The 16,779-nt window shown below is 40.2% G+C and overlaps 3 protein-coding genes and 3 long non-coding RNA genes across 8 annotated transcripts; 3 read left to right on the top strand and 3 right to left on the bottom strand.

Moving 5' to 3' along the window:
• The first annotated feature begins 580 nt into the window (after positions 1 to 580).
• On the top strand, positions 581 to 1,473 carry LOC108011130 (keratin-associated protein 6-2). Its single transcript, XM_017076202.4, has one exon. The coding sequence runs from the start codon at positions 668 to 670 to the stop codon at positions 1,355 to 1,357; it is 690 nt and encodes a 229-aa protein (XP_016931691.2). The 5' UTR covers positions 581 to 667; the 3' UTR covers positions 1,358 to 1,473.
• A 3,026-nt stretch (positions 1,474 to 4,499) lies between these two features.
• LOC108011122 (pro-resilin) lies at positions 4,500 to 5,951 on the top strand. Its single transcript, XM_017076194.4, has one exon. It carries the CDS (start codon positions 4,584 to 4,586, stop codon positions 5,796 to 5,798), a length of 1,215 nt encoding a protein of 404 aa, XP_016931683.2. The 5' UTR covers positions 4,500 to 4,583; the 3' UTR covers positions 5,799 to 5,951.
• Positions 5,952 to 6,962: 1,011 nt separating this feature from the next.
• On the top strand, positions 6,963 to 7,575 carry LOC108011131 (uncharacterized). The gene is made up of 2 exons (XM_017076203.4): positions 6,963 to 7,075; positions 7,138 to 7,575. The coding sequence occupies exons 1-2, from the start codon at positions 6,979 to 6,981 to the stop codon at positions 7,431 to 7,433; spliced, it is 393 nt and encodes a 130-aa protein (XP_016931692.3). The 5' UTR covers positions 6,963 to 6,978; the 3' UTR covers positions 7,434 to 7,575.
• Positions 7,576 to 7,873: 298 nt separating this feature from the next.
• LOC136117326 (uncharacterized) lies at positions 7,874 to 9,247 on the bottom strand. Its single transcript, XR_011604807.1, has 3 exons — positions 9,101 to 9,247; positions 8,796 to 8,931; positions 7,874 to 8,723 (listed from the first exon to the last, which is right to left on the bottom strand). It is a non-coding gene; the product is annotated as an uncharacterized lncRNA (long non-coding RNA).
• A 1,785-nt stretch (positions 9,248 to 11,032) lies between these two features.
• Positions 11,033 to 12,881, bottom strand: LOC139353501 (uncharacterized). 2 transcript variants are annotated; one of them, XR_011604806.1, is made up of 3 exons: positions 12,735 to 12,881; positions 12,430 to 12,565; positions 11,033 to 12,357 (listed from the first exon to the last, which is right to left on the bottom strand). It is a non-coding gene; the product is annotated as an uncharacterized lncRNA (long non-coding RNA). The 2 variants fall into 2 exon arrangements; XR_011604805.1 differs by having other exon boundaries at positions 12,430 to 12,664; positions 12,735 to 12,866.
• A 2,770-nt stretch (positions 12,882 to 15,651) lies between these two features.
• On the bottom strand, positions 15,652 to 16,509 carry LOC136117330 (uncharacterized). Of its 2 annotated transcripts, none has more exons than XR_010654845.2 (3): positions 16,363 to 16,509; positions 16,058 to 16,193; positions 15,652 to 15,985 (listed from the first exon to the last, which is right to left on the bottom strand). It is a non-coding gene; the product is annotated as an uncharacterized lncRNA (long non-coding RNA). The 2 variants fall into 2 exon arrangements; XR_010654844.2 differs by having other exon boundaries at positions 16,058 to 16,292; positions 16,363 to 16,494.
• Positions 16,510 to 16,779: the final 270 nt, after the last annotated feature.

The raw sequence follows: 16,779 nt of genomic DNA, 5'->3' as shown, positions 1-16,779 counted from the left end.
GCTTGCTACAAATGCTATTGATCCCCATCACATTACGGAACATTTTTTTTTTTTACCCATTTTCGCATTTTTGTAAGGGTACATCAGTTATTTTTGCGATTCAGATTTTGGTCAAAAATACTCATTTTTTAGAGGTTTTTCAGTCGTAGTTTGGCCAAATCAAGACGTACAGTTTAAAGAACGATTGTTTTGAGCAGCTTGCTTTCTATGCTAACGATCCCAAACACTTTAAGGCAAATTTAACCAAATGACCAAATCCGACTGTTTCACTAAGACAGATCCGCTTGCATAATCCCCGTGAAGAAAATGAAAGTGCTAATTCCCCTGAAAGTGCAATATTTGCCCAAGAATTACGTTATTTTCTTAGGTTCTAGGTAAACGCAAAACTTCTGCGGAACCCCAAAACCGCAAAGATTGAAAAACTGACTTTGACACAAATATTTGTGACACTAGTTCACCTGTCCCGGGGCCCTCGAAACCCATTGAGTAATTTCACACATTGCTGGTTTTAGTACAGAACAATCGCCGACTATTGTCGAGTAATTCGACTTGGCTGGGTATAAAGTCGATGGTATGGTCACCAGAGTTCATCAGTCGACGAGTTGGCAAAGTCAAGAGTGGATTTTGGATTAGCTGGGACACCGAATCGAACGCACATTACATCATCATGAAATTCTACGTGGGACTGGCGGCGATAGTGGTCGTGATGGTTTCTCTGGTTCAGCCAGGAGAGGCCACCTTCGGCAAGCTCAATCTTCTCCTGGGCGGAGCATCCACCGCTGGTTATGGATCTGGATATGGTTATGGATCTGGTTATGGTTCTGGCTATGGCTCTGGCTACGGATATGGATCGGGCTATGGATCAGGATATGGTGCCGGCTATGGATACGCTCCCGAAAACGTGGTGAAGGTGATCAAGGTGTCGGTGGTGCCAGGCGGAGGAGTCGGAGGAGGATATGGCGGTGGCTATGCTGGAGGCTATGGCGGTGGTTACACTGGAGGCTATGGAGGCGGCTACTCTGGTGGCTTTGTGGGCGCTGCTCCGGCCATATCCACCTCCGCCGTTGTTACTCCAGTGGTCACTGCGGTGTCCACGCCGATAGCTACTCCTGTTGTGACCGGTGGTGCCGGCTATGTGAGTGGATTCGGTGGTGGCCTGACCGGAGGCTTGGGAGGTGGCTATGGGGGTAGCTATGGCGGCTTGGGCGGATTGGGTGGCTATGGGGGCTCCCTCGGCGGTGGTGCCTCCCTCCCCGCCTCCTACGGATTTGGAGCCGGCTATGGAGCTGGCGGTGGCTTTGGACTGGGATTTGGAGCCCCACCACCACCACTGGGTCTGGCCGGAGGACTCTGCTAAAAGTCGACGAAACGGAAACCACAAAATCAAGTGGAGTTTTTTTTTTGATAATTTTAAACAACGATTTGTAATTTAAAGCTAACGATCTGTAATAAAGTGTATAAAGAAAGATAAAATGAGCCAATATTTTGTTTACGGGGTTTATTTTATAAGGGGCAGTGGCTTATTCAAAAACAATACTAATATTTAATGGGTATAATTGTTTACCCGTACGAGGTTGTCTTCGGCTTTTACAAAATGATTTTTTTATTATAACTGATCTTATAAAATTTTGTAGCTATCATAAATAAGGAATATTAGCTTATATAGTAGATCGATTTTTTTCATGGTATGGTATTATACTTTTATATATGTATATATTTATATTTTTTCAATGTGACGACTCACAAATACTTATTTATAAAGAACAATTCTTAAATAATTTCGTTGAATAGTTAAAATACTATTTCTAAAAATAGATTTTTAAAAAGTTGTAAGCAAAAGGAATAGTATTAACAGCCGATAGAATAGATAGAATGACTTGATATGCCCAAAAGTCTGCTAAATAAAAGACACCTAACAAAGCTTGAAGAATTTTACCTATACTTCCTTATTCCATAGATTCTTTTGCGTTTATTCAATAAAAAACCCTGTGTAATTTTAGCTTTTTGCCATTGAAGGCTTCACAATTACAGACTGAAATTTCGCACCCAATTGAAGAAGTCAGCTCCCCCGAAAAAGGCCTAGCCAACCCAAGTGACCTTCGTTTGGGCCCCTGAATGAAATCGAGAGTTGGGTACTGTTTACGCACCCATTTAGCCGGCTTTAACCCTTTCCACACCCTCTTAACCCCCCTAATCCCCAAACAGCAGATCGTGAGCCCAACGAAACTGTTAATGATAATCAAGTGCCAAAAACCAAAAGCAAAACCAAAGTCAAAGTCACAAGAGCCAAGCCCAAAAAAGTAATGTTCGGCTGAGAATGCTGTACGCCCCATGGGTGCAAATTGGTTGAGCTGGACCAGCTCCATCTTCACATCCATCTCCAGGTACAAATGCCGCAGCCACTCCAACCACTTGAACCACTCGAACCACTGAAACCACAAAAGACCAAAGAAATACACCACACACAACAAATGCCGGGAGAAAAAAAAACTACACAATCTGTAAATGGAAATGTGCAAATTGGCTATGATTTAATGTTTGCCATGCTCAGACAATAAAAGAAAAAATAAAAAAGAAATATAATAAAAATACAAAAGTAGAAAATGCCAAATCAATAGGCCTCATGAAATGTGTTTAGTCAATATATTAGGTTTCAATGATTTGATTTAGTTGTATATGTGTATTTTGAATAAATTATTCACCAAGATATTTTTTTAAATTTCCTAGCTCTAAATTATTTTAATTAACATAAAAAAGCTTATAAAGGTATTCTATTTAATACGTAATATCGTGAAACTTTTTAATGGTTTTAAAGAAAAATCTATATTTTTTTTAGTTAATATGGAACTTTGAGCGTTAAGATTTTTTTTCCGAAAATACAAAAAGAATTCACATAAGAATTATTTATGCTGCAAATTTGAATGCCTAAAATTCCACGCATCTTTCCTTAAACTGAATTTTACGATACTCTCGTGCTTAGACAAAAACCAGTTGTAAAATTATGGGGGCATAAAATTTCGCCAGATGGAACACTTTTTTTGGTTCTTTATTTTTTTGCTGACCCAATTTGCATAACAGTCTAGATCAATAGAAAAAAAAGGAAAAACAAAGAGCTCAAAAGCGACATTTACATATATGTAATATTTGATCTGAGATGGTAGGGAATACGTCAGAAAACGTAGACGTGGCCGACAGGTTTTCGGATCAAAATCCGAGATGAGCGAAGATTTCTGGGCGTGCTTGGGTTACGAGTATTTGGGTTGTCGGATTTTTGGCTATTTGGATATTGGCGAGGCTTTAACCCGCTGAGCCCCTTGACTACGTGGAGTCATGCATAAGATTTCGGGGGCTGAATGAGTGACAATGCCAATACACTGGCCACGCACATGTGCCAGCGTGCACTGCGAGAAATTACTGGAAATAGTTTTTCCTTCTTAAAAAAATATATTTATTTCATTTTCATTTTGTTTTTTAAGCTTTAAAAATCCTGCAAAATGTCTTGGTGATATTTATTTTTGGTTATATTTTGAGAGAATGCAGTATATATTTTTAGTAATATAGATTTTACATCTGTATATTAAATATACTATACTTACATCTATATTTTATTACATCAAAATTATTTAATACCAACTCCAAGAACATGATTTTTAGATTATTCCATTTTAAACTCTTCAACGAATGTAAAAATATCTTTATATCTTCTAACTACTGCTTTATCATAAATTAGGTTTATATCTTTTTCAAATGCCTAAAAATACCCTCAATCAAATTGGAACAATAAATTAATGAGACAATAAATATGCAACGCACATAGAATTGTCTGGCTGAATTTCCCCATCGTTTGTTGACATTCTTTAAAAGGCGTGTCACTGATGAATCATATATTTTAGAACCGCTAGCTTATATATATTAATTTACTTGAAATATTACAAAATATACATATGTTAAATAAAACATAAATTAATTTCTTTTTTTCTTCTTTTCGCCATGATTAAATAAAAATATCAAAGGGTTAAAGACCTATTATCGCTTTTAAGAGTTAAGATCATATTTTTAATGGGTCTCAGTTCCTTCCTTCTCAAACTGTTCATAACATTTCCCTCAGTGCTAATTTGTGTGCTGGGGAATTACCTGAGCTTCTTGCGAATCCGTAACGCTTTTGGGCCGTGGTTTTATTTAACTATTTTTTGCTGTGCCGGGAGATGCGAGAAAATATCTCACTTGATGGTTAAGTAGTTGAGGTGACAGACAGACAATCCGATGGATATACAGCCGGTGGCTCTCAGCCCCGCCCAGATTTGGAACATATCGTCTTCGACTTGTCGCGTCTCTTTGGCCCATAAGTAACCATTTATGAATTAAGCAAACAGCTAATATTGAGGGGATCTCATCTCGTTGGGCGGACCGTAGCATAGATTAGAACTACACAAACACACAAAACTCAGGTACGAAACAGCAGTTCGCTGTTGGCTGGCTATAAATTAGTGCCCCGTCTCGATTTGGGACATCAGTTGAGTTTCGTTCAGGTTGCGGGCAGCATCAGTAGCACCACTAGCACCACTATCATATCCAGAATCATCATGAAGCTGTACGTTTGCATTTCGCTGGCCCTTTTGGCCATTGCAGCCCCAGTTCCCTCGGACGCCCTGTTGGGCGCCAAGTTGGCCCTGCTGAAGGCCATTGGTGGTGGTCTGGGTGGCGGTAGCTCCACCGGCAGTGGTGGTGGCTACGGAGGCGGCGGCTATGGCAGCGGTGGATACTCTGGAGGCTACAACCAGGGATACTACAGCCAGCCCAGCCGCCCAGTCTACAGTTCCGGATACGGCAGCTCCTCCTCATCGTCCTCCGCCGCGAGCAGCGGTTATGGCGGTGGTTATAGCGGTGGCTATGGAGGTGGTTATGGAGGTGGTTATGGCGGTGGCGAGCAGGTCATCAAGGTCATCAAGGTGGTGGAGCAGCCCTCTTACGATTATGGACGTTCGGCCGGCTATGGTGGCAACTATGGAGGATACTCGTCTAGCGCATCTTCAAGTGCTTCTTCCAGTGCCAGTTCCAGCTCCTACTCCGCTCCTGCTCCCGCTGTGACTTACTCCGCTCCTGCTCCAGCTGTGACTTACTCCGCTCCTGCTCCAGCTGTGACTTACTCCGCTCCTGCTCCCGCAGTGACCTACTCCGCTCCTGCTCCTGTGGTGCGTGTTCAGGCTGCTCCTGCAGTGACCTACTCCGCCCCAGCTCCCGCTGTGACCTACTCCGCTCCTGCTCCTTCGGTGACCTACTCCGCTCCTGCTCCCGCAGTGACCTACTCCGCTCCTGCTCCCGTGGTGCGCGTCCAGGCTGCTCCTGCAGTGAGCTACTCAGCCCCAGCTCCCGCTGTGACCTACTCCGCTCCTGCTCCTTCGGTGACCTACTCCGCTCCAGCTCCGGCTCCAGTGGTGCGTTACGCGGCCCCAGCACCGGCTCCCATCAGCTACGCACCCGCTCCTGTTTCCTACGCCCCGCAGAGCCAACAGGTGGTGAAGACCATTAAGCTGATTGTGGATGAGGATCGTGCTCCAGCCCAGGTGTACGGCCCACCCGCCGTGGACTCCAGCTACTCCAGCGCCTCCTCCTCCGCGTCCGCTTCCGCCGGAGGCTACAGTGGTGGCTACAACGGTGGCTACAATGGTGGTTACAATGGTGGTTACAACGGTGGCTACAATGGTGGCTATAACGGTGGCTACAATGGTGGTTCCTCTGGCGGTTTCGGTGGCGGCTGGAAGAGTGGCGGCATCCTCGAGAAGCTGGTCGGCTGCTAGGCCCTGGAAACTTGAAGCCAATGGCTTTCAGGGTTTCAAAAATCCAAATCCTAACCTAACCGTACTCAACTATTTTTTTTCTAGTTCTAAAACGAATAATTGTATTTTTTTGTTCGATCGATGTGTACATAAAATAAATCAATATACCCGATATATCATGTCTTTTTAATCTTATGTAATCGACAGAATTTCAGACGACTTTGTCTGTCTTCTGATATACATATACATATTTTTTGGGGTTTTTTCATGGCTCCCGAACGCCAGGGTTCATTGTGTTATTGATTCTAAACGAAATTAGCACCCAGTTGCTAACTCCCAACGAATCGGTGGCGATTCATATTCATATTCCGATTCCGGATCTCAAGAGATCGAGAAGAGGGCCCTGAGAACGAGGTTAAGATCGGGGGACAGAGAGATAGCCAGAGATTCGGGCTTATAGGGTTGGCTAATTTGCATTTTAATGTTAAAACCGCTTAGGTTTTTTTCCTGGTAAATTAATATGGTATCAAAATATTAAATTACCATGAAAAAGATTAAAATAAATTAAGGGTTTTAGTATCAAGAATATATATAACTGTTCAAGCAACCATTTAATAAAAACCTATAGTTTTTTAAGATCGCTGATGATTTTTATAGAATCTTTTAGGCCTTCGTTTAAATTGGGATATATATTTTTAAATAAAATCGAAGTTCTAATTTGAAAGTTGTTCATTAGCAAATGGTGTGATTATTATGATTAAAAATATTCATCTTATATGTAATTTAGTATTATCCTTTTTTTATAGCTTCGTCAAAACAGAATAACTATTACCACTACCTTTTGAAAATATATATTCATTGGTAAATTTTTGCATTTTCAAAAAGATTGAATTTAACCGAAAAATTATAAAAAATAAAGAGTTGTATTTATGAATTACAATCGGTTGGCAGTTTTTTTACAAGCTTAATTAGAATAAAGTTATATTATAATGATGATATATACTTCCAAGTTTTTTAATTGAATTAGTGGCGTTGTATTAATGGCATTATTGAAGTGGCGATTTAAAGTATAGATTTGATGATCTTTATCTGCTGGGTGTCATGCGAAGAGTGTCACCAATGGGCGTTCAGCCAAGACCAAGAACATCCGTTCGCCGGCGACTATAAAAGCTGGGAGCCCCCGAAGAGTTGGCCAAACAAAATGCAAGTGCCTAATGCTCAATTGATTATTTTGGCAGTGGTTGTGGTGGCTTTAGTACGTGGTCATGCGGTGGAGCAGGAGCACTTGACCAGCCACGGTGCGTATGAGTAACGTTATTTGTCTTTAGTCATAGATTAATCATTATATATTTGTTTTCAGCCTATGGACCAGCCATACACATTAGTTCGGGGCTTCTCCAGTTGGCCCCCGATTCGGAGCAACCTCAACTGCTGCTGGTGCCCAATGTCTACTCCTCGTCACTGGGAAATCCCTGGCCGCATTTCTATGTGGACACCTTGACGGCTTCGCACCTGCCACACTCATCGATTCCATCGATTCCAACTATCCCATTGACCCCTTCGATCCACGAACCGCGCATCGTGGTCAATGACAATGTGGACTTTTCGCAGATCAAATTGCCCCAGCATAAAGTAGTCCATTCCCATGGACGCTAAATGGGTTCATCGAGAAACTATTTACAAACCTTCATAAATTATATGGTTCATTTGTGTAGTGCTTAAGGTTTTTTTTTAACTTTTTTGTTTTCTGGTATTTTATTTCTTACACAGACACTTAATAAACTTGCTATAAAAATATTTTGTGAAATGTTTTTGGGCTTAATTGCAATATTAATGTGTGCCTAATCATATAGGAATGAAACTTTGCCAGGGGTCTACGCAAAAAATCATGAAAAATCTGCATAGGCAAATGCCAAACTCAAAAATATTAATTTTTTTGATAAAAAATAGGGATTATATTTTGAATTTTAAAATAAAACACATAATGATTACGGACTTTGGCTCAAAATGTTCTATTATGATGAGTAGTAATTATTAAACATTTATTTTTATATTATTTTATTTTTTGTTTATTTTATTAACCATATCCATTTGGAGATATGCATTTTCATATTTAGCCCGAGCCTCCGCCTCCTTAATGAGCTCCTGATGCTTTTGGGATCGTTGCTCCTGCATACGGATGCGGTACTCATCATGGCAGTCGTTGGATCCTTTGGGTCAGGTACTCCAGATCCTGATGGTGTGGTTCGCTAGGCTGGCGAATGGGCGAAGGCCCCGATGAGGGTATCGAGTGCATCCACAGGATACACCCAAATCCCTAATCGAGGCCTTCGCCAAAGAGCAGAGAAGGATCTGGATGACCGCTACCAATGCCTACCAACAGTCCAAAAGAATCTACCTGTGCCAGGGATCTCAGATCCTGAAAGAGGGGCTCAATAACCTGGCAGCTACCGAGTTGCAGGCCAAGAACGGGCAGGGTTTATTCGATGGCCTCAATAAGTCCCTTTCCAATTGGGAGATCACAGGGTGAAAAACCGACAGCCCCATGGTTTCCCCATTGGAAAAACGTTTCGTTGAGGACACGGAAGAAACTCTGCGCCTTTTTGGCCAACATCTGGGTGGCTGCAGGGTGTTGAGCCCCTACTATCAGGAATCTGGTGTCCTTGATCCAGGTAGAACCTCGTGGCCTCCTGGTAGGCACTGGTAGTGGACATCGAGGTCCCTTTCTGCTCATATGCGAGGACTAGACTCGAGAGGCTATTGAAATCCTGGCGACCAGATGGTTTTCCCATCACCTTGGGCAACATTTTGATTGCCTTGTCGGTTTCTTCTGGGGATCTTTTCTGACTCATTTGGCTATCTTGGGTATATCCATCTCCTCGTCCCTCGAGTAGATTTGGGACAGTCTCATTTGGGGCAGGTCATACATAGTCTTCAGGTGCGAAACTTCAGGTAAAATAGTAAAAGGTAGCAAGAAATCATAAAACCATATGGCGCATTATGGAGTTTTATACCCACCCATCTGGATACTCTTGAAATGGCCCAGGAATCCTATTTAATCCTGACGATTAAAGACTTAAGACCCATGTCCATTTCTTAAGCTTGGCCCTTTTAAGTTTTCCAAATTCTTTCGGGGTCTTGTTGGTGAAATGGGCTGCAAGCAGGATATTAGCCAGATACTTTTTATATAACCTGTACATGCCTCCAGGTGACTTGCAAAAAATCTCGACTAATATTTGTTGTTGCAAGTCAACTAAGGAATTTACATATATAATATATGTATATTCTTATTTAATGTGTGCCTGTGTAACTCCAAAACTCACCATTTGTTTAATGCAAGTGTCCAGTAATATTTCCTCCAATTTTGGACAAATGTGCTTCGTCATGAGAACAACTTCTTATTTTTTACGTACACCAACCACTGACAATTTTCAAGGAACACTGAATTTTCTTTGACAAGTAAAACCAGAGTTGACTGATGCTATCAAAGTTCAGAGAACCATTTATAGGGTTGCTGAGATAAAAAAACTATCGTTTTAATTGTAGACTCGAAATCGACTCTACGTGTAACTAACGGAAATAATTAATCTTGGCCCGAACAAATTATTAAGTTACATATAGCTTTGTTGGTTTTTATCATATTTTTTTACTCTGGGGTATCCCATTTTTTTAAAGATTTTAGAATTTTGAACTACATTTTTTTTAAATCGGACGAGGGCAAGGGTTTCTAAGCTTGCTTTCTGGTTTAAAGTTTAAATATATATAATATTGTAAATATAATTTTAATTTTTTTTAAACCCCCAAACACGTTTTAAAATTTATTTTAACTTAGTTTTATTTCAATAATTTTTAACAAAAAAAAAAACAGTTTTAGAATAAGATATTCTTTGAGCATTTTGCTAGGTCTTGGGTGCCTAATGCTCAATTGTTTATTTTGGCAGTGGTTGTGGTGACTTTAGTAAGTGGTCATGCGGTGGAGCAGGAGCATTTGACCAGCCACGGTGCGTATGAGTATCGTTATTTGACTTTAGTCATATACTGTGTTTATGCGATGCCGAATTCACGCTTTCATTTCCCGATTTCAGCCGATTCGTGTGTGCATAAACGCCAGTTGACTATGAATTCAACCTGAAAGCGTGAAATGGTCATAATTAAACTCCGGTAACTCTTACTATTACTATGTTTATGCTAAGGGATTCATGATTTCTTAAAAGCGTGAAATAAAATTTGTTCCTGTTTATGCGACACGACCGAATTCATGAATTTTATCAATCTCAGCTGACAGAGATGCCGGACCGGTGGAAAAAGGCGTTAGCGATTCGCATGAACTAATCTTTCTAATATTAAAGATAAAGTGTGTACAAGCCAGTATAACATTTTTCCACCGTCAAAATAAAAGATGAAAATTAGTTTTTATTGGGACTGAATGAAAAAATAATTTGTTAAATGTAAGTTGTATTTATATATTTATATCGATCTGGCAACTCCGATAATTGTATAGAGTTACCGGAGTTTAATTGTCACCATTTCACGCTTTGAGGTTGAATTCATAGTCAACTTTCGTGTGTTGCCGAATTCGCGAAATGGCGTTTATGCACACACGAATCGGCTGAAATCGCGAAATGAAAGCTTGCCAGATCGATATAAATACATAAATACACCTTACATTTAACAAATTTTTTGTTCATTCAGTGCCAATGGAAACTAGTTTTCATCTTTAATTTAAACGGTAAAAGAATGTTATACTGGCTTGCACACACTTTATCTTTAATACAAGCAAGATTATTTCATGCGAATCGAAAAAAATAATCGGTTTTATAATCGCTAGCACCTTTTTCCACCGGTCCGGCATCTCTGTCAGCTGAGATTGATAAAAAGCATGAATTCGGCTGTGTCGCATAAACAGGAGCAAATTTTATTTCACGCTTTTAAGAAATCATGAAATCCTTAGCATAAACATAGTAATAGATTAATAATTATATATTTATTTTCAGCCTATGGACCAGCCATACACATTAGTTCGGGGCTTCTCCAGTTGGCCCCCGATTCGGAGCAACCTCAACTGCTGCTGGTGCCCAATGTCTACTCCTCGTCACTGGGAAATCCCTGGCCGCATTTCTATGTGGACACCTTGACGGCTTCGCACCTGCCACACTCATCGATTCCATCGATTCCAACTATCCCATTGACCCCTTCGATCCACGAACCGCGCATCGTGGTCAATGACAATGTGGACTTTTCGCAGATCAAATTGCCCCAGCATAAAGTAGTCCATTCCCATGGACGCTAAATGGGTTCATCGAGAAACTATTTACAAACCTTCATAAATTATATGGTTCATTTGTGTAGTGCTTAAGGTTTTTTTTTAACTTTTTTGTTTTCTGGTATTTTATTTCTTACACAGACACTTAATAAACTTGCTATAAAAATATTTTGTGAAATGTTTTTGGGCTTAATTGCAATATTAATGTGTGCCTAATCATATAGGAATGAAACTTTGCCAGGGGTCTACGCAAAAAATCATGAAAAATCTGCATAGGCAAATGCCAAACTCAAAAATATTAATTTTTTTGATAAAAAATAGGGATTATATTTTGAATTTTAAAATAAAACACATAATGATTACGGACTTTGGCTCAAAATGTTCTATTATGATGAGTAGTAATTATTAAACATTTATTTTTATATTATTTTATTTTTTGTTTATTTTATTAACCATATCCATTTGGAGATATGCATTTTCATATTTAGCCCGAGCCTCCGCCTCCTTAATGAGCTCCTGATGCTTTTGGGATCGTTGCTCCTGCATACGGATGCGGTACTCATCATGGCAGTCGTTGGATCCTTTGGGTCAGGTACTCCAGATCCTGATGGTGTGGTTCGCTAGGCTGGCGAATGGGCGAAGGCCCCGATGAGGGTATCGAGTGCATCCACAGGATACACCCAAATCCCTAATCGAGGCCTTCGCCAAAGAGCAGAGAAGGATCTGGATGACCGCTACCAATGCCTACCAACAGTCCAAAAGAATCTACCTGTGCCAGGGATCTCAGATCCTGAAAGAGGGGCTCAATAACCTGGCAGCTACCGAGTTGCAGGCCAAGAACGGGCAGGGTTTATTCGATGGCCTCAATAAGTCCCTTTCCAATTGGGAGATCACAGGGTGAAAAACCGACAGCCCCATGGTTTCCCCATTGGAAAAACGTTTCGTTGAGGACACGGAAGAAACTCTGCGCCTTTTTGGCCAACATCTGGGTGGCTGCAGGGTGTTGAGCCCCTACTATCAGGAATCTGGTGTCCTTGATCCAGGTAGAACCTCGTGGCCTCCTGGTAGGCACTGGTAGTGGACATCGAGGTCCCTTTCTGCTCATATGCGAGGACTAGACTCGAGAGGCTATTGAAATCCTGGCGACCAGATGGTTTTCCCATCACCTTGGGCAACATTTTGATTGCCTTGTCGGTTTCTTCTGGGGATCTTTTCTGACTCATTTGGCTATCTTGGGTATATCCATCTCCTCGTCCCTCGAGTAGATTTGGGACAGTCTCATTTGGGGCAGGTCATACATAGTCTTCAGGTGCGAAACTTCAGGTAAAATAGTAAAAGGTAGCAAGAAATCATAAAACCATATGGCGCATTATGGAGTTTTATACCCACCCATCTGGATACTCTTGAAATGGCCCAGGAATCCTATTTAATCCTGACGATTAAAGACTTAAGACCCATGTCCATTTCTTAAGCTTGGCCCTTTTAAGTTTTCCAAATTCTTTCGGGGTCTTGTTGGTGAAATGGGCTGCAAGCAGGATATTAGCCAGATACTTTTTATATAACCTGTACATGCCTCCAGGTGACTTGCAAAAAATCTCGACTAATATTTGTTGTTGCAAGTCAACTAAGGAATTTACATATATAATATATGTATATTCTTATTTAATGTGTGCCTGTGTAACTCCAAAACTCACCATTTGTTTAATGCAAGTGTCCAGTAATATTTCCTCCAATTTTGGACAAATGTGCTTCGTCATGAGAACAACTTCTTATTTTTTACGTACACCAACCACTGACAATTTTCAAGGAACACTGAATTTTCTTTGACAAGTAAAACCAGAGTTGACTGATGCTATCAAAGTTCAGAGAACCATTTATAGGGTTGCTGAGATAAAAAAACTATCGTTTTAATTGTAGACTCGAAATCGACTCTACGTGTAACTAACAGAAATAATTAATCTTGGCCCGAAAAAATTATTAAGTTACATATAGCTTTGTTGGTTTTTATCATATTTTTTTACTCTGGGGTATCCCATTTTTTTAAAGATTTTAGAATTTTGAACTACATTTTTTTTAAATCGGACGAGGGCAAGGGTTTCTAAGCTTGCTTTCTGGTTTAAAGTTTAAATATATATAATATTGTAAATATAATTTTAATTTTTTTTAAACCCCCAAACACGTTTTAAAATTCATTTTAACTTAGTTTTATTTCAATAATTTTTAACAAAAAAAAAACAGTTTTAGAATAAGATATTCTTTGAGCATTTTGCTAGGTCTTGGGTGCCTAATGCTCAATTGTTTATTTTGGCAGTGGTTGTGGTGACTTTAGTAAGTGGTCATGCGGTGGAGCAGGAGCATTTGACCAGCCACGGTGCGTATGAGTATCGTTATTTGACTTTAGTCATATACTGTGTTTATGCGATGCCGAATTCACGCTTTCATTTCGCGATTTCAGCCGATTCGTGTGTGCATAAACGCCAGTTGACTATGAATTCAACCTGAAAGCGTGAAATGGTCACAATTAAACTCCGGTAACTCTTACTATTACTATGTTTATGCTAAGGGATTCATGATTTCTTAAAAGCGTGAAATAAAATTTGTTCCTGTTTATGCGACACGACCGAATTCATGAATTTTATCAATCTCAGCTGACAGAGATGCCGGACCGGTGGAAAAAGGCGTTAGCGATTCGCATGAACTTTCTAATATTAAAGATAAAGTGTGTACAAGCCAGTATAACATTTTTCCACCGTCAAAATAAAAGATGAAAATTAGTTTTTATTGGGACTGAATGAAAAAATAATTTGTTAAATGTAAGTTGTACTTATATATTTATATCGATCTGGCAACTCCGATAATTGTATAGAGTTACCGGAGTTTAATTGACACCATTTCACGCTTTGAGGTTGAATTCATAGTCAACTTTCGTGTGTTGCCGAATTCGCGAAATGGCGTTTATGCACACACGAATCGGCTGAAATCGCGAAATGAAAGCTTGCCAGATCGATATAAATACATAAATACACCTTACATTTAACAAATTTTTTGTTCATTCAGTGCCAATGGAAACTAGTTTTCATCTTTAATTTAAACGGTAAAAGAATGTTATACTGGCTTGCACACACTTTATCTTTAATACAAGCAAGATTATTTCATGCGAATCGAAAAAAATAATCGGTTTTATAATCGCTAGCACCTTTTTCCACCGGTCCGGCATCTCTGTCAGCTGAGATTGATAAAAAGCATGAATTCGGCTGTGTCGCATAAACAGGAGCAAATTTTATTTCACGCTTTTAAGAAATCATGAAATCCTTAGCATAAACATAGTAATAGATTAATAATTATATATTTATTTTCAGCCTATGGACCAGCCATACACATTAGTTCGGGGCTTCTCCAGTTGGCCCCCGATTCGGAGCAACCTCAACTGCTGCTGGTGCCCAATGTCTACTCCTCGTCACTGGGAAATCCCTGGCCGCATTTCTATGTGGACACCTTGACGGCTTCGCACCTGCCACACTCATCGATTCCATCGATTCCAACTATCCCATTGACCCCTTCGATCCACGAACCGCGCATCGTGGTCAATGACAATGTGGACTTTTCGCAGATCAAATTGCCCCAGCATAAAGTAGTCCATTCCCATGGACGCTAAATGGGTTCATCGAGAAACTATTTACAAACCTTCATAAATTATATGGTTCATTTGTGTAGTGCTTAAGGTTTTTTTTTAACTTTTTTGTTTTCTGGTATTTTATTTCTTACACAGACACTTAATAAACTTGCTATAAAAATATTTTGTGAAATGTTTTTGGGCTTAATTGCAATATTAATGTGTGCCTAATCATATAGGAATGAAACTTTGCCAGGGGTCTACGCAAAAAATCATGAAAAATCTGCATAGGCAAATGCCAAACTCAAAAATATTAATTTTTTTGATAAAAAATAGGGATTATATTTTGAATTTTAAAATAAAACACATAATGATTACGGACTTTGGCTCAAAATGTTCTATTATGATGAGTAGTAATTATTAAACATTTATTTTTATATTATTTTATTTTTTGTTTATTTTATTAACCATATCCATTTGGAGATATGCATTTTCATATTTAGCCCGAGCCTCCGCCTCCTTAATGAGCTCCTGATGCTTTTGGGATCGTTGCTCCTGCATACGGATGCGGTACTCATCATGGCAGTCGTTGGATCCTTTGGGTCAGGTACTCCAGATCCTGATGGTGTGGTTCGCTAGGCTGGCGAATGGGCGAAGGCCCCGATGAGGGTATCGAGTGCATCCACAGGATACACCCAAATCCCTAATCGAGGCCTTCGCCAAAGAGCAGAGAAGGATCTGGATGACCGCTACCAATGCCTACCAACAGTCCAAAAGAATCTACCTGTGCCAGGGATCTCAGATCCTGAAAGAGGGGCTCAATAACCTGGCAGCTACCGAGTTGCAGGCCAAGAACGGGCAGGGTTTATTCGATGGCCTCAATAAGTCCCTTTCCAATTGGGAGATCACAGGGTGAAAAACCGACAGCCCCATGGTTTCCCCATTGGAAAAACGTTTCGTTGAGGACACGGAAGAAACTCTGCGTCTTTTTGGCCAACATCTGGGTGGCTGCAGGGTGTTGAGCCCCTACTATCAGGAATCTGGTGTCCTTGATCCAGGTAGAACCTCGTGGCCTCCTGGTAGGCACTGGTAGTGGACATCGAGGTCCCTTTCTGCTCATATGCGAGGACTAGACTCGAGAGGCTATTGAAATCCTGGCGACCAGATGGTTTTCCCATCACCTTGGGCAACATTTTGATTGCCTTGTCGGTTTCTTCTGGGGATCTTTTCTGACTCATTTGGCTATCTTGGGTATATCCATCTCCTCGTCCCTCGAGTAGATTTGGGACAGTCTCATTTGGGGCAGGTCATACATAGTCTTCAGGTGCGAAACTTCAGGTAAAATAGTAAAAGGTAGCAAGAAATCATAAAACCATATGGCGCATTATGGAGTTTTATACCCACCCATCTGGATACTCTTGAAATGGCCCAGGAATCCTATTTAATCCTGACGATTAAAGACTTAAGACCCATGTCCATTTCTTAAGCTTGGCCCTTTTAAGTTTTCCAAATTCTTTCGGGGTCTTGTTGGTGAAATGGGCTGCAAGCAGGATATTAGCCAGATACTTTTTATATAACCTGTACATGCCTCCAGGTGACTTGCAAAAAATCTCGACTAATATTTGTTGTTGCAAGTCAACTAAGGAATTTACATATATAATATATGTATATTCTTATTTAATGTGTGCCTGTGTAACTCCAAAACTCACCATTTGTTTAATGCAAGTGTCCAGTAATATTTCCTCCAATTTTGGACAAATGTGCTTCGTCATGAGAACAACTTCTTATTTTTTACGTACACCAACCACTGACAATTTTCAAGGAACACTGAATTTTCTTTGACAAGTAAAACCAGAGTTGACTGATGCTATCAAAGTTCAGAGAACCATTTATAGGGTTGCTGAGATAAAAAAACTATCGTTTTAATTGTAGACTCGAAATCGACTCTACGTGTAACTAACGGAAATAATTAATCTTGGCCCGAAAAAATTATTAAGTTACATATAGCTTTGTTGGTTTTTATCATATTTTTTTACTCTGGGGTATCCCATTTTTTTAAAGATTTTAGAATTTTGAACTACATTTTTTTTAAATCGGACGAGGGCAAGGGTTTCTAAGCTTGCTTT

This window comes from Drosophila suzukii, chromosome X (genome assembly GCF_043229965.1).
Source record: "Drosophila suzukii chromosome X, CBGP_Dsuzu_IsoJpt1.0, whole genome shotgun sequence".
NCBI classification, from domain to species: domain Eukaryota; kingdom Metazoa; phylum Arthropoda; class Insecta; order Diptera; family Drosophilidae; genus Drosophila; species Drosophila suzukii.
Note: the sequence above shows the minus strand (reverse complement) of the source record. Positions and strands in the feature narration are given on the sequence as shown.